Source organism: Amphiura filiformis, chromosome 19 (genome assembly GCF_039555335.1).
Source record: "Amphiura filiformis chromosome 19, Afil_fr2py, whole genome shotgun sequence".
Lineage (NCBI taxonomy): Eukaryota > Metazoa > Echinodermata > Ophiuroidea > Amphilepidida > Amphiuridae > Amphiura > Amphiura filiformis.
In genome coordinates this window covers 27964471-27991647 of record NC_092646.1, presented here as the reverse complement: position 1 = coordinate 27991647, position 27177 = coordinate 27964471, and the positions used below count along the sequence as shown (strand labels likewise).

Here is a 27177-nt window from a genome sequence, read left to right as displayed (position 1 = left end):
ATGGAAATTATGTATATAAAATTATGCTCTGTAAAATTGATAGAACATTGAATGAATTCATACTAACCTCAAAAGAGGTCTCAAATTACTGAATGTCACAAGTTGCACTTCCAGTGTTTAGGTTGCTGATATATTTTTTTTAATTTAGAAAAAAAATTAAAAATCGTATTTAAAGAATTTTTTATTCGATTTTTATTTTATTTATTTTCCCCCAATTCAACCACAGAACATCCCCATAAAGGCGTCGGGATCATTTCTGTGCAATTACAGAGGGCCAGTGGATTCAATCTATCATTATAAAGAAATTATTTGAAAAAATCAAAGAGCCCAAGTACGGTAGTAAAAATTGTAATGTAATGATTGACAGACACAATTCAATCAATGGCAAAATTTTATTTTTGTAATTGATCAAAAAACAAACGTTTAAATTGTTGGGCGACTCAGTCGACTAAAATCAAATAAATTATCACTCATAATTAGATAATGCAAAATATTATTGATGTAAAATGTTGAATAAATCTGTGAAAATTGAAAAAAAATCTAACTGAAGACATACAAAGAGTTTTTAAATAATAAAGAACATCAAAACTTAAAGGGACCATTGAAAGAAAATATGATTTGGTATCAAAATAAAGCTAATAACATATAGAATCCATTTCTAAAATGAAAATGCAATTTTCCTTCATTTTACCCCCAAATCAGCAAATAAAGACAACGCGCCCAATATTGCGTCGTTCCGCCCAATTCATATGTTCAGAGACACGTGGCAACCCCTATGACGTCAAAGTGGTATCCTTTCCGCTGCATGGCAACACTGCATAGGCCAGACTTGGTCCTAAACCAGCGCGTGAACGTGTTTACGGCAATGAACTTTTCTGTGGCTTTTAGACCTAACATTACAAGTACATATTAAAAGCGGATATTATAATATAAAGCTACAATGACTGTTGCAAGATGCCGACCATGAGACGGACAATAGACTGGTAGGCCTACTATGATAGGTCTAGTTGCAAAATAATTGGCCAACAACGGGAAAACACAATATTAGGCATTGACAAAATCAAAGCTGTGCTAGCTGCTCGGCTTTTGCAAGAGAGTATCATTTGTTTTGAGGCATTCTGATATAGCAACTCTTTACTTTTCCTCTGAAATATCTGGTGAGGATAGGAAAGAGAAGGCCATGATGTTTCGGGTTAGCCCATGCGACATAATTTCTTCAGGCCGTAATGACCTACCTCCCGGGCGTGTGGCCTAGGTTTAGGCCTACCACCGCCCGGGCCTAAAAAGCATAAGCCGATCCTGACTCGAAGTTTAGAAGCTGAATTGCGAATGTTTAAAGTGTGATTGTTTGTTTCTTTAAGCGGTCGCTCCGTGTGCGTGTGAGACACACTTACGGGACCAGGGAGAGCGAGTTGGCGCAGCGGTTGTTCCCTCGCCTTGCACCACTGCCCAACAAACATTATACAATCGGCCCGATACTGGCTCTATAAAAGCTGCTATAAAGGACCAAGAATGGTAGCCTGTATTGGTCCGACACGCGATCGATACTACACGGGCATTCGACTGGCCCAATAGATATTGCCAGCACTGGGCCAAAATGGGTTGAAATTGGCCCAGTAGAGGTCCAATTTATTCAATACTGTACTGGGCCAATATAATATTGCCAATATATTGCCATTATGCAACCGTAAGCAAACGGTAATGGTCCAATTTTGGTCCTTTTTATTGTATTTCATTTTGGTCCACGTCTAGCTGTGGAATATTCTTCTATTCATTCCTCGATTATCCGGTTGGTTCAGGCATTATTGGTCAGTTTCACCTGTTGAACCAGATCTCCTTCTTTATAAAGGAGACCTACAGGTTACTTGCACTCAGCACAATTGAATTTGTGTTAACTGATGTGCAAAGTATTAAAGGTCGATAACAAACCAAGCTCACAAAACTGAGCCATTGATAAATGAAATATATATTCTATGGTGTCATCAGATAAAAATTATGCCTTGCTCACGTAGATTTTTTACAAGGCAGTAAATGAAATATTCGGAACAAGCGCAAACTCACTGCCTCTTCTTTATAATAATAATAACATGTGGCCCTTCAAAATGAAGATGATACTGACCAAATATTGTATTTTGATAGTAGAAAATGTCAGGGTTTCAAAACCACGCCCACATTAATGCAACATTGGGCCAATACAGGGCCGGCACTCGGGGCCTACAAGCCCGGCCTACAAGTGTCTGCCGCAACTGGACCAGTATGTATGTGCCGGCTCGATGCCATATTCGGGTAGTCTTCAATTGGCCCAATAATGGACCAAGTGCGGCACAGCTTATCCTGGTAAGAAAACGGCGGCCAAACATTGACCAGTATCGGTTTGTACTGGCGTTATACCGTCAGCCGTGTCCGGTATTGCCAGAAGTAGACCGGTTTAAGCCATTACTGGGCCAATATTATAATGTTTACTGGGTGAGGTCCCGGGTTCAACTTCAAGTCCCGGCGCGCGGCTGAAGGACTCATGTGAACTTGGTTTATCCCGATCCGGGATCCCGATTCAATGCTTTCGCTCTCGCAGGTTTTCTCCGGGATCTCCAATTTCCTCCTGCTCCTTCTATATATAAAAGCGAAATTTATTTTTATTTATTTTTAAAAGCCTATGAAAAATGAGAAACAAATTTGAAGATAAAGAACCACGAGAGGAACATATAAAGGCCACTCCAAACAATCAAATGAACAATATTTACTGTCAGCCTTTAGTTTGCGTTATGGCAATGCTTATAGGCCTAATCCAATCTCAACTCCCACTGAAACTTGAAAGTGCAAACTGCAAAGTGTCCGAGCGTTTAATCAAAGGTAGGCCTACAGTTCCAAAGTTTATGTTGATTGGGTAAATGTTGTAACTATATACAGCGTGCCCGGCTGGATTGTTCGTTTTTAGAAATGACTGACATCAATTTCGCATAGCCGCCTAGGCCTACCCCGGGCCTAACCACCCATAGATTAAAATATTAAAAAAGTGTAGGCATATATTACTCATTTGATGTTTGTACTTTTATTTTTGTAGCATAGGCTTTTTGAAGGCCTTATAGGCCTATGTATGTTTGTAGGAGCTCCTCGTAATTTATTTCAGGAGCTTGCATGTCAGGTTCTTCATCTGCCGTTCAGCTACTGCCCCAGTGCCAACGGCTCAAATAATAATGAAGAATACTTTATCAAAAGTACTTTTGATAAAGTACTTTTGTACGAAACGTCAGAATATAATTTTATGTCAATTAAAACATCGTTGAACACCACCAATTTGTTCAAACTACTCTTTACTTTAACCATGCGATGTTTGAATACGTGGGAATCTTAACTTTTATCTGCATCAAATAATATTGGCTAGTGTCCATACACATGGTATAGGGGAATAAATATGCAAAATCGGTAGGGCCTACTTTGGCATGTTGGGGTATGAAAATAAGCACTTTTGAAAGTTTAGATAACTTATGGAAGAAAGGCTTTTTACCAATTGTCAGGTTTTGGGGAAAAATAATCATCTCTTGAATATTTTAACATGTTTAAGGTATAGGCCCTACGGAAAAATAAAATACATAGGCCTATAATAATACCCATGGGGCCCAGCTAGGCACGAGAGGTGCTCGCGCCGGCACAGCATGTGCAATTTAGGTGTTGCTGCAAATCTCGGCGATATTCCCTCGCCTCGTCATCGTCACTATCAGTATCATACTCATAATTAGTTTTATGGTTTTATACATGTCGTGTAGGGCCTACATAAAGTAATTGGAATCATTATCTTGGTCATGTTGACCGGGGGTTGAATTTATGAATAAGTAAAATAAGAAGCTGCATACTAGATAATGTAAAAAAATAAATAATTGATCGTCCCGCCCGCTTCCTTTTGTAGGGCATTGCCATTGAGGGAGTCTGAAATTTTCTTGCGAAAAGTCTTTCTTCTTTAATGTTTCAAAAGTTAATAATATTGTCAATTGATTAGATTTGCTTCTGCCCAATAAGCATTTTAATATTTACAGGCTTTGTTTTAATCATCCTCTCAGAGAACCATCAAATAACAAGAGCCTCGATCCTATCATCCTCCTCTACAAGTTACCCAACTAATAATGTCCGGAATAATATGCCTACATAAATGATCGATTTGCATTGTAAAAAATAATAAATGATAAATAAAAAGGCCTTCCACTTCCTCTTTTTGATAACATGTGGACAATCAACTGGTATTTTGCTTTTACTTGACCTTAAAATATATAAGTGGTGGTATAAAATATTGCATCTGATATTTAGATCGCGATCGCTGTTGTCAAATCGTCCCGGCACATGGGCAAAAATGTCAACACAACACAAAACAGCGTAACCACAATGACGTCATCGGAAAGCACCCAATTTTCCATTTTTGATAAATGACGCGCGATGTAGCGTCGGAAGGGGGTAAATCGAGTACGTTGTTTTCATTGTATTTTTATTTCTAAAAAAGTTAGTTCTTCAATTGTTTTAGATATTGATTCTATATTTTATGGGCTTTATTTTGATACCAAATCATATTTTCTTTCAATGGTCCCTTTAAAGTAGTCCATAATGCAGATGATTATCCATTTGAAGCAACATTGAATTGTTCATAATTAATCAAATTCAAAAAGATTTGTTTAAATGAAAAAATAATGTGATTTAAATCAAGCAACCCTTGTATTTTTGAGTGACTGATAAGTTAATCGTTCTCTAAAATTTTACTTTTTCAGCAACTTATTATGTGGAATCTTGATCCCGGAGGCATGGATCCAAACAAAGACCTTCCGTTGATGGCCAATACGGCCGATATTCGAGTACGACACTATAACTTGAACCTGTCTGTGAGTTTTGAAAAACATGTCTTATCAGGAAACGTTACACTCTTCTTGGAAACGGCCAATGCAAAAGAAGCTGCAGAAGGCGTTCATGTATCACCTAATGACGATGTAGGGGGCGCTCCGCCGCCCGCAAAACGAGGACGAAAGAACAGCACAGCCAAAGCTGCAAAAAGACAACGAGGACAGAGCAGCACCAATGCTGCAAATGCGTGGAACAACAATTTCACATTTATTCTTGATAGCTGTGATATATCCGTGTCAAAGGTCGAGGAGGTTTTTATCACTCCATCAGGTGCAGATCAAAAGCACACGCACAGTTCTTCCAATAACGTGGACAAAAGCCGACCGTGCGTCTGCTCACAACCACTCACAGACGTTCTGGGTTTCAGACGGAACGATTTTGCCACAAGGAACAAAAAGTTTGTAGAATCAACAACTCACACAGGCAGACCGCTGCAATTTGCGGTCGAGCCCTGGTGCGTAAGAATTTGGAAAGAGGGCGTGACAGAAGCCAAAAATTTCCCATCGTGCATTAAAATTTATTATCAGACAAAGCCAAATGGGAAATCACTCACATGGGCATTTGATCAGGCGGGCAGGTAAGTGTAACCCAGTAGCATATACAGCCCTTTTTAAACAGGCGGGCACCCCCGGTGTCATAATATTAATAAAGAGCAGAGAAACTGAAGAAAAAGAGAAGAGAAACGCCTGTGTTTGTGACTAATTCAACAGTTTTTTGATCATATCTTCGGAAATACACCGATTTGGAACTCCTAATTTTAATATATGTTAATGAGAAAAATAGGATCTCTCATCAGATATCAATTTATTACATGATCATGATGATTACTATAAAAACACTGTAGACTACCAGTATCACATTGTATAAATGTCAGTACTAGGAATTACATGTAGTCACATTTTTAAGGAACATTTACGTGTTCTTTTTACATGAATGTTTCAAACGGACGACATTTTATGTTATTTACATAAGTTTTAGGGAATTTGATTTTCCAAATATGTCAGGTCACCTTCCTTTATAAAACGAAGACTATGATGTATTGACATTGCCAATTGTTTCTTGCAGGGAATGTGTTTTCACCCAGGGTGCATGGATAAACAACAGATCACTATTCCCCTGTCAGGAACCGCCTGGCGCCATGGCAACATGGCAGGCAACGATACACGCACCGGCGGGATGGGTGGCGCTTATGAGTGGGGACCAGGAGGCACAAACCACGCAACAACAAAATGGTGAGTTTGAAAAAGAACAAATAATTGAAATTTCACAAAAATACTTTGATGTGTAGCATCATATTTTGAGCTTGAAATTGTTCTAGCACTTGTTTTTTTAAAAGAATGTTGCATTTTTTTATATGTAGTAAGTGCATTTTTGAAAAGAAACGTCCAGGTAGCGCCGGTCCTATGCAAAATTATGTCCTTAATTATTAATTATTAATGACATAATTTCATATTTTAATAATATGAAAAATCTATTTTTCTATGATCGCTATAGCCCCCCCCCTTTCATTAGTTTAAAATACTTTATGCAGTCAGTGCACAATTTAGTATTGATAATGATTGTGACATAACAATAATATGAAAAATCTATTTTTCTATGATTGTTATACCCCCCCCTTTCATCAGTTTATTTAGGGGTGTGAGAGTTCGGATTCAAATCTGAATTCAGACTTTTTGATCTAGATTTTTATCTCCTTTTCTTCATCACCCTTCTGTACAAAAGTACAGTATAGGCGCTTTCCAAATTTCAGAGTTTTTCAGACTTTTTTTTATCTGCGGTCACTCACACCCCTCATTTTGAAACGAAGGTGATGATGCCACCGAATGGACTGAGGCTTATTGCAGTGTTGCCAGTCTTCAGGAAATTTCCTGATTTCAGGAAATTTTACTCGGATGATCCTGTACAAATGTATCTATAGGCAAAGTACATTTTTCAGGAAATATTTTGCCATTTCAGGATTTTTTGACAACACTGACTGGCATCTCTGTTATTGTGTCTGATTATAAAATGTTATATAATATTTCTCCTGAAGGACTAGCATTATTTTTCATAAAAAGGAAGAAATGAATTAGGCCAAAGAGTTTGTCTCAAAGCTTGCGCACGCATTTGTATTGTAGAATCGTGCGATTTGAAGAAAAAAAAAAAAAGAAATGTGGAAATTTTTTTAAGTTTTTCCCAGAAAAATTTGGCGAAAATCAGATTTTTTTTCTCAAAATACCATAAAAATACCAAGTCAGGAATTTAAAAAAAAAAATTGCATTTCGCATTTGTTTTCAAACCACTTGTGAGCTTTGAGACAAACTTTTTTTTTTTGGCCTTAGCAATGTTGTATAATTATAATAGCACTGTTAGGGTTTTTTAAAAACAGAACTTGCTCTTTCCCTACATCTTATTACAAACTAAGTTACAATTAAAACCCGTGGGAAGCCGAGCATATAGCTACCACACAAACATGCCAGTTCCAGCATCGGTGCTAGCACTGGCTATCGGCTATTGGAAGAGTGCAGGCGTCCCTGTACCTGGCGCCAAACAGAGAACCATGATTACCACATGTCGACGACAAATCTTTCCGTCAGCCGAGCTGGATAGGTAGGGGGTTGAATGCTATGGGATTTTAATGAAGGACATTTGGTGCACTTTATTACACCGTATGAATATGTGTTAAAATTCATAAATTTGAGTAAAAATTCCTGATTGTGTAAGCACTGTTATTCTGTATGGTCATTTTCATGGTAAAGGGTGTAACTTTGGATTTTTAACATTTTGATCCGTAGTGTTCTAATAAAGCCACAGAATTCCATGATTTTTGGCCACATAAGTCATCTAGTTAGCAGCTACCTTGGGTAGCATAATCATCTTTGGGAGTTACTACGTTCAGTTTTAGCAGGCTTAAATGTACCTAATATTGCCATTTTGAAAAACTTTAAAAAACAGTAACAATTTTGTAAAACCCTGTTTTTTCTTCAGTTAGTTCATGGATAATTTTTCTTATCCTGAAAGTATGGTCATATGTTCAGTAAACACTGCCACATTAGATTTAATTGTGAACAGCCCTGTATTTTTGAGAACCGGTCTTCGATATTTGTCGTTTCGGAGGCTTCATTTTCCGTTAACAATTGTCAACAAACTTTGTGGGTATAGCTTTGGTTCATAATTCTTGGTTATTTCTTCACTTCTTCTTGATTCATAACAGTTGATATCTTAACTTGAAATGGGTAACAAAAATTAGTCGATTTGGAAGCTTTTTAAATTTTTATAAATTCTTGACTTCAAAAAGCCGTTTTTCCGTTAACTTTTTTGAAGCCTCCGAAACAAACTGTTCAACAAGCTTGGGCAAATATAAATAAAAGAGCTCATCCAATCTATTTGTCAAAATGTAGCAAAGTAGATCCTCAAGTCACTTGTTTTTAAATCGTGGCGATATATATCACCGTTTGAAAATGGGACCCAATACAAACTTTCCGTTAACAATTGAAGCCTCCGAAACAAATGAAGCCTCCGAAACAACAATAAGGTTAATTATCATCTATGCATATCTAAATTGGTGTTTCATACTGATATCTGCATTGTAATTGTTACTTGATATGTGCAGAGTGTCATAAATTAAAAAAAAATTTGATATTATGGTTAATGTTTGAAAAATATACTGATACCCAAAAAGCCTGTTTCGGAGGCTTCGCATGCAAAAAACACCATACTTAACAAATGGGTGAAAAAGTTAACATGCTATAAATCTACAATATCTGCCGCATAGAATCATTGATTCAATACACACAAGAAAATAACAGCTTAGATGATCCCAACAGTGTTGTTTTCAAAAAAACCACTTCTGCAGTGTTTAGCCATTGTTAACATGAAGCCTCCGAAACAAAAAAATGACTTGCTGTGATAATGCAATTTTTGTCACAACTGAAATTCAATACTTAGAAGCAAAGCATGAAAATTGGTAATTGTGATATTTTTTACCTATTTTTTCATGTCAATTTGCAGTACATGTAGTTAGCCAAATATTTTACTTTTATGATCACCTGTGTTGTTAACTGAAGCCTCCGAAACACAAATCGCTTGAATTGCCAATCCTAAAAAATAACTCCAATTTCTGTGAAACTTGGCTGGGAGGTTCCTTTCATCAAGTAGTATTTGTACATAAAGTTAGACATTCAAATTATTTTAGGAACCCAATTAAAACTTAAAAAATGTGTTTAAGGTTGGGAAATTTCCATTGCAAATGACCCTTGATGATAAAAATTTTCAAAACTGCAATTACAAACATAGCAAAACATGGTATAAAATTTAACTTATATCTGTTGACTTACTTTGGAATGGGATTTCACATGTATTCCAGCTTTCATGCCATAATTTTCTGAGCTTATGTAAAATACATTTTTTCTTAGATTTTAACCAAAATGTTGTGGAAATGTCAATTTTTTTATCAGAAATCAAAAGGTTTAAGCCTTGAAACATTATTTTACTGGAATTTAAGTTGCTTATATGCATGATTTCAGTAAACAGAAACATATTTAAGTGGTTTGAAATTTTGACCCTAAAAATCAAAAGTTACACCCTTTACCGTGAAAATGACCATATACAAAATGGAGGTAGTGTTTCAGCGAAATACTGAAAAAGTGGTGTCAATTTTCCAGATATCCATTGTTTCAAATCAGAAGTACATTTCTGTAGGAACAAGTTGTGATTCCACAAAATGTGAACCAATCATACACAATTGCACGAATGATTACAAATTTTGAGTATCTTTTTAATCACTAAGACATGTATTACATGTATATGTATACCCATAAAGACCCATAATTGTGTAGTAAAGTGCATCAAATGTGTTTCAGATTTACATGCTTGTTCTGAGTAAGAATGATCCACACAATTCAATATCTGTGATTTTAAATAATTCATTCAGATATTGTCATCAGTAGTTTGTATATGTGCAAGTTAAAATGGTATGTATTTTTGCTCTTTAATTGATAAGCAAAAACTGTTTTATCATAAAGTGCTGCTTGAAAACAAAGTATATTCTATTTCAATGATGAAAAAGTACTATTTTGTGGAACATTCTGTCTCGTAAGTATGTGAACTTTTATGCCAAATGGAGTAAGAATATGACAAAGTGTGGGTACTTTTTATCAGATTCTTACTTTATTTTGGGAGAAGTTATTTTATTTTGCAAGATAATAGGTTTTTTTATGTGCAATTTGGTTTCTAGGGTTTACCTCGTACCACTACTATGTAAAATATGGTGATGCCTTGCTCCATGCTATGTTTAGCTGTTGGATTATGGGATTGCCAATGTATACCAGGGAATGTGGTAAATTGCCCTACGAGGTCCGAATTGTTTGCAGATTTGGATGATGTTAGGCACAGGTATAAACTCGAGCTGTGTATTGATATTATCACTCCAATACTAACAAGATCGAAGAGGCAATCAGGGATGTTATGTTTAATTTGGCTTTTATTTTTTAGATTTAGCAAAATTGTAAAATTTGTTTTGCCAATTAGTAATATTTGTAGTAAAAATATTGATCCAAGTGCACAGAAATTGTGATACCACAAACCAATGAATTTCATTTGGTCTTGGGAAGAAAGATTCTTACTCCATGGGCACTACTGCCTTTCTTACAGAGCCCCTGATTGGTTAATTACATGATATAATCATCTGAGTAACCAATCAAAATAGAACTTTTAGATCTCTTAATTAGCAAACTAGCTTATTCCCCTTCTGTCTGACAAGCTATTCTCTGATTGGCTTAATACATTGATAACCCTAAATTATAACCAATAAAAATATTGTTATTAGAGGCTGAAAATTTGGCCGATTGTGTCCATGGAGCTTAGTTCACACATTTTTTGGTCATTTAATTAGCCTTAGTTGAAAGAAAAAATGACAATGTGTAGCTCTTACTTGTGTACATGTATATCACTAACAAATTCACTTACCATATCTGTATTGTGATACACACCCCAGCTTGCAATTTTTCAAAAGGGTGGCATTTATTAAAGGGGTTGTTTATTGCAGACAATTGGGTAATTTTCATCAGATTAAATTGTGTGCCAAACTTTATACTAGTAATTAGTGATAGTTAAGAATAAATGGTACTATGCATTTACATGTATAGGCAGAGGTGCCCTATTTAATGTTAGCTTGGGACATTTGGGTATTGTGGAAAATAAAGAAAGTAATTAAATATCCAACATAAATAACAACATTACATAGAAAGACAACATTCTCTGATTGTTTCTTTAACCATTTCGTGATTTGCAGTATGTACTAAACCAAAGGAGATTATTATATCGGAGTATCTCAAATTTAACATTGACATTTGACAAGTGGGTTTATTAAATGATGAGCTGATCATATCAGGAACTTGTGAATCAATCAGATTTTAGGTTTTTATTTGGAATGGGGGGGATTCACTTGTCAGTTTAGGGCTCATATTGAAATACCTTACCAAGTTTTCACACAGAAAGAAGGCAGGATTCCCCTCGCTAAGCGCGCACCTCAGGAAAGCTCGGTCATAAAACGGATGGATTTTATGCATCAGTGATACACCCTGCCCAGGATTTTAACAAAAGAAGGCTAGCACAGGAAAGCTGCAGGATGGTGCACACCTTCCTGTGTAAGGGAATTTCAATATGAGCCCTTACTGAACTCATTGAATTATTTCAGTGTAAACAGTGGTAAATTTATTACAAATTTATATAGCAGACGATCTGTAGTGAAATATAATGTGAGGGTAATCCACATGCTTTTTATTCCACCCAAAGTAGCAAAATGAGGTACAAAACAAGTACTTATTCCACCCAATGTTAAAGGGGCACCCACTTATCTAAAAAAAAGTTGAGATTTTTATATCACTGGAAACCTCTGGCTACATTATACATAATGTTTATGTACAATGCAGATTAATTTGTTTAGTAAAAATATCATCAAATTTGAATACAGTAGCCTATGGAGCAGTGTAATACACATAATCATGCATTTACGCAAAATCGGAATCAACTGAAATTTTGGGAATAAGCTGTTTTTGTGGATATCTACTGAAAATGTCATAAAAAGAGGATGCTAGGATCACAAAATCCTCCTTTAAGTATTTTGCCACTTAGCATTAACAAGACAATGCTCCGTACAAATAATGGCCTGGAGATCTCAGATTAGTATTACTCGTTTTGAAGTGGAATGTCAAGAGTTGGTCTTGAATTGCTACTCGTTGTGAAGTGGATTGTGCAACTAGGAGAGACAAAAGATAATTATTTCCTTATTGTTAAAGGGAATTAAAAACGAGGTGGTTGTCCAATACAAGGTACTTTTTTCACGTTGATCAGAGGCTCTTCATCACAACCTTTTTTTAGTTTGGGTTGTTGTGTTCTTTTACTGCACTTTTAATGCCCAGAGTTGTGTACGAGGGGGTATCAAAAAGTTTTAGAAATCGCCCAGAAGTGAAAGAGCTATATCAATGAAATTTTGTCAGTGCAATCACTGGTTCTTATGTACATTATGGTCTAAATATGGTCTCATAGGTATGTTTACTTTTTTACAGGTGGCACTAGATGCCAATAACCTGCTGCCCCAGTTACTGCGCATAAACTGCAAGATTGAGAAAATTGAGGCAAGCAGCATTATTAAGATTCTGCTTTTGAAGGGTTGCAGTGCCTAGAAAATTGATGATGAAATGAAAGTTATCTTCGGTGGTGATTGTGATATGTCACTGTCGTCACAGATTCATCACAGATTTTCTGGGCACTGTAACCCTCAAAATGGAACTTAATCATGCTGCATGCCTCAATTTTCTCCATTTTGCTGGTTATGCGGTTACATAGGCAGGTAGTGACATCTAGCTCCTGTAAAAAAAAGTAAACTTATGAGACCATTTTTGCACCATAGTGTACATAAGGACCAGTGATTGCACTGACAAAATTTCATTGATAAAGCTCTTTCACTTCTGGGCGATTTCTAAAACTTTTTGATACCCCGTCGTACAACAGTGGGTGAAATAGAGTTTACTATAAGGACACAACAGAAGAAAAATATAAGTTGCAATTTTTTATTTTCAGTTATTTATTGAACCTCTCTAGATTCCAGCAGTTCTCAAATACATGTACACAGACGAAAGGGGTTGCCACCTTTTTTTTTGCTAAAAAGTGCCCCTTGAAAAAATATTTGGCATTGGAAAAAAGTAATGTATGTACACAAGGGCATTGGCAGAAATAGTGTCCACAAAACATGCAAGAAACATCAATAGCTGCTGTTTGTTAAAACGTGCAAAATTTATATTTCGATTACAGATATCCAAAGACAGATTGCGATCATGAGCCATGGCCATGTCGCATCAACCGTACAGACCAACCAGTGGTGCCATCACGCATCTACGCACCAGCCTCCATCCTGCCAATGGCCGTTACGGAGTTTGCTGAGTACATTCCACGTTACATGAGCGCCCTCTTTGAGATGTTGGGTGCGCATCCGTTCCCTAGGTTGGATGTGGTGATCATGCCTAAGTGCTTTGCCAGTATTGGATTAGCAAGGTAAGGATGATAATTTGAAATTTTGACAATCAGTGCCATAACTATAGTTTGATCAGCTCGTATTTGGTGGGAATTGTTAGGCTTTTACCACTACTCTGAAAAAGTAGACCCACATTAAGATATAGGTAACCTGCCTGGTTTATATTTTGCACATTTAAAAAGAAAGTAAATAAAAATATAAGACTTTTGATATTCAATAATTTTTGATGTTTCATGTGAGATGTTGCAAGATAATTCTTGAAATAAAATATATTGATATTAATCTGTGATGTTTTTATAGGCCTATCCCTGTGACTATGTAGTTAAACTAGCAGTGTTCAAAATAAGCACTTGTGCTCTTGTCCAAAAAATCATTTGGAAAGCTACAATGAACCATGCATTTGTCCGACAAACAACCCTATCTTTTACCTCAAAAATCATGATTTATAATAAATTTACAGGCCTAAAACTAGACATCATGTTTCAATGTCCTTTGTATCATCAAGATCTCCAACAGTATTTTCTTTACAATTTCTCATAAACTTTCCCAGATCACAGCTAGTGTGCTGCATAATTTAATATTTAGTTTTCAGTTCTGAATATTTTTCATTATCCATTTCACTGATTTAACCAATGCAGTGGTTGAAATTTGCATGATAAGAATGGCAAATGTTTCCAAATTCTTTACTATGGAGTTCCTGAGTAAAAACATCAAAAAATTAGGTTTTTTTGCACCAAAAATATGACACATTTTTGGGACGACTTAATATGTTAAGGACAAGCAGAATCTAGGGTTAGGTTGTCCGGATCAATATTTTCCTCATTTTGGATACTGCAAGCCAGCTACAGATATTGTTAATATAAAAGAGGTTGATAATTTATGGAAATTATGGGAACACTGAAAATTATTATGCATCAGGCAAGCGTGGTAAAACTTCCGATAAAACGTGTGATAACACAATATATTTGATATTATGTCATTTTGCAGTCCCAGCATAGTCTTTGTGTCACAGACGTTGATCACAGGCGACGGTAGCTTACGCCCTCGCTTGGCACATGAAATCAGCCATTCATGGTTTGGCATTCTAATTGGTGCAAAAGACTGGACGGAGGAGTGGCTGAGTGAAGGGTTCGCAACATACATGGAGGATCCTACACATGCTTTAGCAGAAGGGGTAAGGCCAAAAGAATTAAATCTTTTGTTCAAGGTAGCAAAGTCTTGTAAATTTTGACATTCTTTTTTTTTATTCCAGTATTTTTTTTTCAGTTAATGCTTGATCACAAGGTTGATGATTTTTAAATTAAAAAAAAAAATCAGATTTTTAAAAATTTAAATTGGATTTTTTTTTATTTAAATAAAAATTTTTATAATTACATGTGAAAATTTCAAAGAAAAATTTGGCAAAAATCATGGGAAAAAAACTGTTGAATTCTGCACCTTGAACATGAATTTATAGCAATAGATAAAATGGCATCATAGAGGTATTTTAATTGTATCCAAATGTTGTAGAAGCATTAGAATTGAAGTAAAACAGTCAATTTAAGGATGAAATTAACTTAGTTTATCAAAAATGGAAAAAGTTGATTTAAATCAATGATTTTTTTAAAGAAATTGTGTTTAAATCAGCATGATTTAAATCAAACAACCTGCTTGGTCAGAAAAAAAACATGAAGCAATATAACTACCAGAATCTTAGTTTATTTAGAATGTATATGCCTTCCTTTCTTGTTTCTTTTCTATTCATCATTGCTCTAACTGTACATGTATAAAAGCATGAAATGTTTGCATGCATGATGAACATTTTTCAAATTTGTGTAAATTACATGGATTCACAAAATTGTACCTGCAAATATATTACATGTACCTTTTCCTATATAGGCCTTAAAGAACGTGTATAAATTTCACAAAAATTGTGTGGCACAAAAATGATGACTCTTTTCAAATTGCCAAACTTAACTCACAAGACATTTGCTGGATAATGTATCCCACATTTTTTTCCTAATTGCACTTTTTCTTGTTTAAATAACCACTGACAATACAATTCTCTTTCCATATATATCAACAATTTCTGTCAATTGTTTTTATCAGTGGACACAACAGCAATTCAAAGAGTATTCCAACCTGCGGTCATTAATCCGCTTCCACGCCTTGAAAGCAGAGCTACAGAACACAGTGGCAGAGTTACAGATTATGAGACCAATGGGTAAAGGAGGGGGAAGTCTACCACAGGGAGGCAAGATGGCTTTTGTGAAGAATGGGTTGAACCCGGACAAATGGTTCCTACAGGTGCATTATCTAAAGGTAAGGAATGGGATATTCTATTTAGAATCCATATTCCCCCTAGGGGAAGATTTAGTTAAAGTCCTCCACAGAGGGAGTATGAGTTTTGAATACAATAGACAATTGGGTATCTTCCATTTAAAATACTCACACTAGTTGTGGCAGATATAAGTAAAGCCATTATAAACACATCAACAAAAATAAGTCCCCCTTCCATTATTTCGTCATAGCATTGTAAAGTTTCGTTTTGTACCAATAAAACTAACTTTGAAATAATTATATGACTGTTTACTAAATGTTGTGTGAAAATGAAAGATGTCCAGAACTTCAGGGCTGAATGAGCCCATATTGAAGACAAAAACTGCTCTTTTCAAAAGTCACAAAGTAGGCCTATGCTTGTCACAAAAGTTGATTCATGGCTTGTCACTAATGCAAAACCCATGTGGACTGTGGTTAAGTGCAGTTTAAAATCCTCACCAAGTGAACGTTCTTGATCATTCAGCCATGCAAATCCCCATCTTGATGCAGAGCTCAGCACAGTGAGTGGTAAGATGGTCAGTCTCATTCCTTGTCTCAATACACCTTGCAGTTAACAAGCATAGGCCTACTTTGTGACTTTTGGAACGGGCAGTTTTTGTCTTCAATATGGGCTCATTCAGCCATGAAGTCATTGACATCTTTCATTTTCACACAACCCTTAGCAAACAGTCATATAATTATTTCTCAGTTAGTTTTATTGGTACAAAGTTTTATTCTACGATGTTATGACACAATTTTGAGAGGGGGACTTATTTCTTTTGATGTGTTTATATGGGGAGTATGTGTTTCAAAATGATTAACCCTGACCAGTTACATTTGAAAAACATACTCCTTCTGTGGAAGATATTTGCCAAATCTTCCACAGGGGTAGTATGGATTTCAAATGGAATAGCCTAATGTACGGAAAGAAGCAACTATTTGTCACATGTGGGGTGAATGCACAGTGAAAATGAGATAATGTTGACCTTAGTTTACCTGACACCAGTATATATATGACTTGACACAGACCTGTGACACTTGATCGCTAGTTAGAGGACATCTACTGGCCAACCCTATATAAATACACGCAGGATGCCATTTTGTGACTGTATGAGGTACCAGAGCCAGACAAAATTGATGAAACTAAAGAAAAGATTCAGAAAATGGTATTTTGAGACAAGGATACCCTTGTCATTACCTATTGTGGAATGGGTAAGAGCCGGGGGTAGGAGGTTCTTAATGGAAAAGCGGTACAGATATGTATGGCAGGTTTGGTTTATTTTCAGGCCTTTTGGTGTAAATTTGGGTTAGAAAACTTGCTTTCAAAAATAAAAAATCTGGAAAAAGTGGATAATTTTTCTTCATTGGTCTTTAGCCAATTTAGTGTAATTTTGAACAGAAATGGTCAAACAATAGTATATTTGTGGGTATCTTTTTGTCAATTTGGTATATTTTAAGGGTATGTGTTGGGAATCCCAGCCGCACATCCCTCGCCGGGTTAAGAGAATGTATTTATTTTCATTACCAATTTTCAAATATATGTTCTTTCTTTTTCATCATCCAGGGATATTTTTTGCTACAGTATCTAGCCAAGCATATCGGTGCAGCACAACTCCTCAACGTGATTAGAGCCTATGTACACAAGTATCACGGCAAGCTAGTCTTATCCAAGGAAATCTTTACACTCATGTTTGATATGTATCCAAACCTCAAGTAAGTTGAAAGTCTTGATCAAAGTCTATGTGTTCGAAAAAATGCATGCTAGCCTTCATCTTGGTAGTATTAGAGGTTGTGCGTGAAATTATTGATTGAATCCAAACAAAGGTAATCATGGCGCAGTGCAGTCCATTCAATCAAATGTTGTCATCAACCTATTTGATCTTGGTGCATTTGTCATGTGTATGAGACAAACTGTTGCGGTAGATTGCAATCATGCTTTTGTTGAATACATTTGAGTAGTCCGCCATATTTACGGTATGATACGTCATATGCACATCCTCAATCACTTTCTGGCTGAGGTTGCTCTGATATGTGGTCAATACGGCTACACAGAATGAAGATGGTGTGTACCGATGCACATATGTGATGCGATCAAGCAAAATCAGTCGGAACTCGGATTTATTGATTTTGAGATATAGCCAAACAAAGGAACTATTTCGTTTTGTTTCCTCTTGTTTTGAAATCTCTTTAATTGCTCATATCTTTGGAACTGGTTGTTCAATTTAAATGGGGTTTTCTGCAAAATCCAGCTGTGTAAATTATTTTTACTATCCTATATGAAACTGAATATTTAATATATTTCCGAGTTCCGACTGATTTTGCTTGATCGCATCACATATATATGTGTATTTTTAAAAGAGAAGGTTTACAGCATTATAATAACAAAATAATATCAGTTGTAAGTGATACTCTAACTCCAAGGATATGAATGTTAATTTGTTTTCATATTTTCAGTAAAAGTAAGGAAAGAAAGAGATACAGATGTTAACGCAACTTGATTGTTCTGTTCGTAAATAGTTTAATAGTTCAGTCCGGTTAAGTGATCTTTCCAACTGTATTTAAATCAAGTTGACGGATTGTAAAAGATTGTCTCTGTCTGCAAACAGTGGGCACCTGTGGAAAATAAATACACCTCAGGCTCATGTCATAAATCTTTAGAAATATCACACAATTAAAATCTCCCCCTCTTTGTAATTCTTTGCTTCTCATTTTTCTTATCATAGGTCAAAGGGCATTACCATGGATATGATCTACAAGGATTGGTTAGACTGTTCAGGAATGCCCAAGGCATTAAGAGAAGAAGACTTCACACAGGGAAACAGTCTAGTCCAACAAGTCAATGACGTGGTAAATATATGGTTCTATGTTAACCCCCCTGAGCACTACCTGCTGATCTAACATTGCCTCTGATTGGTTAATTACGATACATGATATCTTCACTTAAATCACCAATCGGAATAGAACTTTGCAAATAATTCATCCCAATATTTTTGTGTGGTGAAATTATTCTGACAATGTTGCTGATTGGGCCAATTGATAATGAAAACTTCTTTTTGGCCAATCGTTAGGTAGTTCTCATGGAGTTAACTGTTTTCTTTAAAGGGGCTCTATTTAGTCTATATGTAGGAGGGATTTGTACAACTGTATGTGTATGTTTGTTTTTGCCGACAAATGTGGACCCACCTATGACATTTCACTTATAAAGTGTGGACCCACGGCAACCGTGGACCGCCATGGTCGTAAGAGAGTGGCAGAAGGTGCTAGACGTCGTAACAATGTATATGGGGTATAATATAGGTCCTCCATGGTAGGTGTAATACTAGGTCCACGGTTTGGCGGGTAAATATCATATCTAGCAAATGAGGATGCAGACACAAGAAATTTGTCAGGATATTGTTGTCAGTATGCAGAAATCACAACAATATACTTTTGCAATTTTATTCACTGAGCTTCAAAGCTCTCACAAATTGGACAAACATCATAATTCAATGTCTTCCTTCCTGTACAGTTTCAGAAATGGCTGGATATTGACAGATACCACAAGAGACCTCTGAAACCAAGCAAGAAGAAACCCAAGATTGACATCCCAGCAGTGGAACCACCATTACCAACTCAAAAGGTATGAAACAACATCACTTAAGGTCCATTCATACTACCACCGCATTTGCGATGCGTTGCTTTGCGATGCCGATATATCGATTACTTTTTACCGCAACTCAACGCAACTCGTCGCATTTCCAAGTTAAAATGTATTTAACTTCATTGCGATATCGCAATGCAGTAGTTTGCAATCGACAACGCACCGCATCATAAAGCAACGCGCCATCGCAAATGCGGTGGTAGTATGAACGGACCTTTAGGCAATAGAAACAAATTACTTCGATCTTTCGATCGACCATCAATGCTTGGCCGATCCTTATTATTTATGAAATCAATTACCGTATTCGTCCGAGTATAGTCCCACGTTCAAGTATAGTCCTACCCCCCATTTTTTGAAAAATTCCAGAAATTGTAAAAAATTTTAATTTTAATTTTTTTTTCGGTTTTGGAGTGTCCCTGGACCTAGACCTAGATGCTAGGATCATTCATGGTTGACCTAAAAAAAAAAAAAAAAAAAAATTCAAGATGTTTTGTATTTTTAATATGAAAATTGATATTTTGTATTCATGTCATACTCTATTAATGATATCAAAATGCATTCAAATTCAATGCATTTTGAAATCATTAATAGAGTATGACATGAATACAAATTATAAATTTAGCGTGAATTCTGATTAGTTAGTTGATAGTTCATTAATAAGAGGCATAGAAGCAGCTTGGACGGTCGATCCAAAGATCGAACCAATTTGTTGCTGGTGCCTTACAAAACAATCTTTTTTTTCAGGAAATTTATTAATTTCAGTGAAAGGAGTTTGCATTGTTATGCTTTTCCACCCTGATGTGGCAGTGATGTCAGTGCATATTTTGGTGGCCGCAGCTTCAAATCGCTAGTGTTCAAAGCGCTGGCGTACACACGCACACGCTTAAAGACGCCACATAGATGTGTGCACGAAACAGCTGCCTCAACGCGTTGGCGTCAATGCCACATCAGGGTGGAAATGGTTTAAAGGCCCCAGTTTTAAGGATGTTGTATTAACAACCATTTGTATGATTCCTTTTGCCAATAGTTACAGAGTGCTATGGAAGAGATAGACAAAAAGAATTGTCTAGTTGAAACCCATACAAAACTCAGGGTGCTGATCCTGGCTGCGAAGTTTAATTGTGGAATGTCTAGGGTGTGCGCTCCTAAGCGGCAAAGTCTCTGAGTTGTTTAATGGTTTATAGGGGTGTTGTGGTCAGCAACAACCTGTAAAGTGTGCTGAGGCTTGTGAAAAAATGTCCAGGCTATAAATCACTGCACTTTAAAAAAAAAATTTGATTCTAATAGCTATGATTATGTGATTATCCAATTTTCAGCTCTCGCCAGACCAGCTAACTCTACTGATGGAACAATTCCTCACTCTTAACAACCGCATCAGTAGCAAGACCCTAGCATCACTCAAGGAGACCTACAAGCTGTGTACAGCTAATCCTGAATCCAGGCATAGATGGTGTGAATTGGTGACCAAGCATTACTATGCAGATGGCTATGGGGATATTAGGCTATTCCTTCTAGAGGACCAGGTAAGGGGTGGGGTAAAATAAGGGGCTAAGGGAGAGGGACTGGGGCTGAGATCTACACAGCTAATCCTGAATCCAGGCATAGATGGTGTGAATTGGTGACCAAGCATTACTGTGCAGATGGCTATGGGGATATTAGGCTATTCCTTCTAGAGGACCAGGTAAGGGGTGGGGTAAAATAAGGGGCTAAGGGAGAGGGACTGGGGCTGAGATCTACACAGCTAATCCTGAATCCAGGCATAGATGGTGTGAATTGGTGACCAAGCATTACTGTGCAGATGGCTATGGGGATATTAGGCTATTCCTTCTAGAGGACCAGGTAAGGGGGAGTAAAATAAGGGGATAAGGGAGAGGGACTAGGGCCTGAGACCCTCTACAGGCTGTGTACAGCTAATCCTGAATCCAGGCATAGATGGTGTGAATTGGTGACCAAGCATTACTATGCAGATGGCTATGGGGATATTAGGCTATTCCTTCTAGAGGACCAGGTAAGGGGGGAGTAAAATACAGGGATGAAGGGCCGATACCTAGACTATGCCATAGTCAAATTTTATTAAAAATATGTTATTTTTAGTTATGATGAACCCATTTCGTTGAACTAAAAATTATACTGATGTTTATTAAAAGTAAAGTAGTCAAGAGTAAAATGGGCATAGAGTTAAAAATATCAGATGATTAGTGACAATAAAAGTAATTGAATGCAACATTATCTTGCATAATTATAATGGCGCACTTTAATACTGAACAATTCTGATTTTGGAATCTACCAATTTATTGATAGCGAACCACCGAAAATCCGACTATGGACTTTGAATTTTAAGCAGAACTTTACCCCGGACTTTGCTCTCTAAAACACACTGTCAAGCATACTTGTTTATCAGTCCATTAACCACAAGTACTAAGCATGGTATAGTACAAGGCCAGCTAGATGTTTGATGAGAGATTAACTTCGCGTCAACACAAAAGCGCCGCAAATACCACAGACAGTTGTGTACGGTGTAGTTAATGGTAATGGCGCGGGCCCGGAAGATTTAAACCATAGCGAGATATGGGCGACCAATCACAAGGCAGATCCATTTAAAGATGCATTACATCATGGCCAATTTTAGTTAGGCCAGAAATTGGCCTAACTCTCCATAGAGTCCTGTGTTAAAAATCTTAACCGCAAGGCAAAGTCAGTAGTCCACTTGGGAAGCTAATAAACAGAGGGAGTGCGGTGACTGAAAAGATCAGATACAGATGTGAAAATCTATCAGTTGCACACAAAATCAATATAAATCAGAGTTTTATGCTTTATGTATAGCCAGAGTATGCAACATGGGCAAGTGGACTACGGAGAAGTCTAGGCCAATACCTAGCTATGCACAAACAATGTTGAGTGCAGGCTGGTGCGAATTGGTGACCAAAGGTGTCTTGAGGTGAGACAAAGTGTAGGTATCTCTATGCAGATAGCTAAGAGAGATAAAACATTGTTTATGAGGACCAGTTAAGGAGGAAGCGAGTGAAATTATACGAGTTAGGGTTGAGACCCCTTCAAGCTATGTAGAGACATACATCGTGGTATGAATGGGTGAGCAAGAATATTTATTGTGTAAAAAGAATTGAGTCGCTATAGATTCACATGATGGCTTGTTATTGAGAGAATTATATGTCAATATGACATGATATTCAATAAGCCAATTACAGTAGGAATTTCAATTGAATGAACACAGCTTTCAACAGACATACTCGATCCAACGGTGATCATATATCGCGTATTTCAAACTACAACATGAACGCACGACCTTGGATACAATTTGAACCAATCATGAGTGAGTTGGAATATGCGGATTCGCTTCCCAGTTACGCACACACATTCACACATGCTGGCGTACATAGCGCAGTGTATGCGAAAAATCATCACGTTTGTCAGGCTGTGTTCATTCAATTGAAATTTCTACTGTAAAAATTCCACATTTGTGATTTTGCAGTACAAACAATATATTGTCTAAAAAGTGCATTGTAAAAAGTACATTCTATTATGTTCCCATGAAACTACAATTCTTTGACCTTTTTTACACAATTGAAGTTATTTTTAACCTCTGTCATCTTTTTATTTTTTATCATTATTCACCAGGCAATGGGTGTGTATTTATACGGCGAGCTGATGGCCCACGAGGACCCTGTACAGCAATTTCTAGCTGAAGTCTGCTTCCAGGCGGTCTCCAAGGAGATGGACAGGGGGTGCTACAACACGGTACATCAAATGCTCTACGGTAACAAAACAAATGGGTACCTCTACGAGAAGTTAAAGAGATAGATTTCCAAAGAGGGCGCTTGTTATACCAATGTCACTGTGCATTAGCAATTCTATAGTAATAATCACACAGAGTATTGTTTGTTTCTTGTGTTTATTTTGTACACACAACCAACATAATGTGTGTGTGGGATATGTACACATAATATTTATGTGAAGTAAGAAATTGTGGTGCAAAATTGTTTTTAAGTGTAAAAATTGAGGAATATGTGGTGTAATGTGTACACTAACAGAAAGCGTGCTGGTAATGTTGATTTTTATAGCTTGGCGCCATCCAAGTGTGTTATATATGTGGATCATATACACTTAGTCTTAAATTCTGACGTATAAACACATTAAAAAAAGAAAATCCCCACTACTTTTTAAGCACAGTTAACATAAAATCAGTAACATTGATATGAATGTTTGGAGGATTTTGTAAGCTTTAGTTTGATACCACACTTGTGTGTAAGGAAATTCACACTTGAATGACATTTGATACAACTTTAGAAGTTGCAAATGCAAACAGATTATACGTATGAAATTGCATACCGCAACATGTTCCACTCACCTGCAGTGAGTGGCGGTAAGAGTGCGTCACTGATCGGTAAAAGCTATCTCTGACCGTGGTCTTTTTTTTTTAATTAAGAAGGCATTATGCATGGGTGATACCCATTAACACATATCCTTTAACACAGTCAAGTTCCAGATTTCATTCAATCATTAATTTCTTAATTATTCGGATGTCTTTCTACACAAATGTGGTATTATGCCATATTGTACCCTTCCCAGAATCCTTTGCAACATGATGCATCACCTCATTACATTAATGGACACTCCTATTACTTTGTACAGATTTCGTTTGTTTTTATGTTGAGAATAGACTGGCTAAACATGGGTTGATAGTCAAGAAATAACACATTTTGCAATATCTGGATGTACTCTGTTTATTGGGTACATTTTGTCATATCAACCCATGTTGCACCAGATAGCAAATCAGTACAGTAAATTGAAATGGAAGAAATGCATTGTGGGAAGTGTAAGATATCTTTGGTATCATATCATAGCTAACAAATTTCTCCACATGTTCATATCAATTTTATTATTCCGTTATGTTAATTGTGCTCAAAGGTAAAAGGCCACTCAAAGTAGTGGGGGACTTTCTTTTTTTGATGTGCTTATAACTAAGAACCATCCAGTTTAACCATCTGCCTCAAATGGTGTGTAACGCACCTTCTTCTTTGGAATGCGACGCCATTCAGGCTTCAGAACTTACTCCTGACATCACATCAACAGTTTGTTCACGCTGCACTTTATTTCTGAGTGGGAGGTTGGACCATTGATGTAATGTCATCATGGTTATTATTTAAGGTACTGTCCTCTGAAATGGGCTATTCCAGATGAAATTCATACGCCCCCTATGGAAGACATGACTTTCACACAGGGAGTACAAAATTTCAATTGGACTTACCTGAATGGGTGACTGCATTTGAAATTTACACCCCCTGTGTGCGAGATTAAGGTCATGTCTTCCATAGAGGGTGTATGGATTGCAACTGGAATAGCCTTGTGCCTATGGGGAATACTGGTGGTGGATGGTTACAAATTAAACAATCTTGGATTTGAGCTGATGTTGTCACAATTCACCACAAATCAGATGTGTCTGTGACATCTGGGTCCTTTGTGACATGGTGTCACATAAAGCTCTGGTAATAAGGTCAACGAAAAACACCGGGACTGGTGGATGGGACACACCGTAAAAGTGGGAATTTTCGCAGAGCATTAATTTTTACGCTTTTCCCACTCGACACAGCTGCCACGAAAAATAAAAACATGCAAATATGTTGCTTTATGAATAAGTCTGATAATACTCAAAACTGCAAATTAAAAACTAGCGAAGTAATTAAAAAATGGCCATGCACAAAAGTTATATGTGTAAAAATTTTTGCGCAAAAATGTTTGTGCATTGTGAGCTTCATTTTTATTCAATGTGGATCAACTACTGTAAAAGTATTTTTTGCACAATTGATTTTTTGCGCTTTGCCAATTTTGAAGAGTTTCAATTATTTGTAAATTTGTGACTTTTTTCTAAGCTTCATTATTTTCATGGTAGCTGCCTGAAATGTGTAAAGCGCAAAAATAATGTAGTGCGAAAATTTCCATTTTTCCATTATTATTATTGCAATAGAAAGAGTTTCTGCATCTCGTCTTGTCTAAATGATTATAAGAGTGGAAAAGGGGAATTTTTGTCTTAGCAAGTGTATATTGTATGTACAAAATGTGGGATTTTTTACAGAATTGTATGATAATGATGTCCTTGTGAATGTATGATTTGTGTAATGGAAATTAATAGAGTCTGTTCACTCCGAGATGGAACATGACCTTTGTCAAGGACAGTGATGCAGAAGGTCAAAGTTCATGGTTTACATGCATAAGTAGCAATAGTTTATTCAAGATGAGGGTGGAAATCACTTTGGTAAGAGCCAAAGAAGACGTAGGTTGTGTTTCATCTTATAGTGAACGGAATTATAGAGCTACTGAAATATAACTGTATGCTAGCCAGTGTATAATAGTCTATTGGTCACTGTTAACCTCTGTCACAATATAGGGTTTAGATGCACTTCTGCATTGCTTGGTCTTGCAGATTTTACCGAAGACTAGAATATTTTTATTTACTTATTTTACGAAAATCTGACCTAGAGTTATTAAATTAAAATTGATTATAGCAAAGAGAGTGAATGAATGAAGAGGGTCTTGTAGCATTTTATGTTTTTTATACTTCGTAGTCCAGGCTGTGATGAATGACATGTTCGTTTTCCGAATGAATTTTTGTTTAGGTGATAGTCCGAATCCGGAATGAACACGAAAGTTGCAAAACCCAGTATTTTCCATGAATGTTTAAATCAATTCCAAAATAATTTGACCATGTAAATATTTATTTGCCACATTTCATTATTAATTTTGCAGAGTTGGTATAATTGTTTTCGTTATCCCGTGTGTCAAGTTTTTTTTTCTTGGAAGTTTTGGATGAATATTTTGAATGATCAGTAAATCGAGGGATATGGGCCAGAAGGTCCTATATGCAATAGCTCCCCTATAGACATTTGACAATTTCAGCATTCTGTATTGTACACATTCTAAAAATATAGCACCTGGCAGCTATTGCAGATACGGTATTCTTTTCCTAAACCCTCATTATGTATTTTTAGCATAAGATATTGTTTATAGGAGATAAAAGTAGACATCGGGGGTTTAGGACAAGATAGCCCTATCTGCAATAATAGCTGCCAGGTGTCATACATTTAGATGTGTACACTGTACAACATATATAAAATTCAGAAATTATCTAAATGTCTATAGGGCAGCTATTGTAGGACCTTCTGGTCTTAAACCCTTGAAATAATTTTGTGATGATCTTCTCAGGACCACTATAGTGAATGTTCAAGAAAAGATTTGAAAATATTGTTCGAAAATAATAATAATAATAAAAAAATCAGTGCAAAATTCAAATCATCGCTTGTGTCGGACCCAAACAATGAAAATGTGTTGTTTTATGCCCAATATTATCAAAGATCTTTTATATGAAAGTTTTGAAATATTTTAATATGGAAGTATTTATTAAAAAAAACCATTTTGGACAGATGTACATAAACAAGTGTTTATTTTTTTTCCAATAATCAAGGTGAATCTTGTTAAATTATTATAATTAATATATACATATCTTATAATAAAAATCCAAATTTGTGTACAGCTATTTCAGAAATCTTAATACTTAATCCTGTTAATTCTTAACAAAAAGCTAACCTCCACTCGTTATGGCAGAAAAATTTTAATGTATCAACCTCGTATTCTTGTACATGTAATTCAAATTGACTAAAGTTTGTTCAGCTTATAATTGCGCGCATCAATAAAGTAACGAAAGCCAGCATCAGCCACGGAACACAAATAGCGTAAGTGCTTTACGTAACTGGGTACACGCCATTCTATATCAGTACCCGGGATCAGTTCACGGCGTTACGAGTCTCATTTTTTTTGCTAATTATAAGCCAAA

At 36.3% G+C, this 27177-nt stretch overlaps 1 protein-coding gene across 1 annotated transcript in view; it reads left to right on the top strand.

Moving 5' to 3' along the window:
- The window catches only part of LOC140141134 (aminopeptidase O-like), a 32715-nt gene extending 5596 nt beyond the window's left edge, over positions 1-27119 (top strand). The window contains exons 2-12 of the mRNA XM_072162930.1: positions 4752-5458; positions 5947-6117; positions 7309-7470; positions 13174-13413; positions 14381-14567; positions 15482-15694; positions 17256-17404; positions 18415-18538; positions 19200-19310; positions 20648-20854; positions 22968-27119. Of these exons, the coding sequence (XP_072019031.1) occupies positions 4761-5458; positions 5947-6117; positions 7309-7470; positions 13174-13413; positions 14381-14567; positions 15482-15694; positions 17256-17404; positions 18415-18538; positions 19200-19310; positions 20648-20854; positions 22968-23150 (2445 nt within the window). The 5' untranslated portion in view covers positions 4752-4760 and the 3' untranslated portion in view covers positions 23151-27119. The remainder of the gene's footprint in view (positions 1-4751; positions 5459-5946; positions 6118-7308; positions 7471-13173; positions 13414-14380; positions 14568-15481; positions 15695-17255; positions 17405-18414; positions 18539-19199; positions 19311-20647; positions 20855-22967) is intronic.
- The last annotated feature ends 58 nt before the right edge of the window (positions 27120-27177 follow it).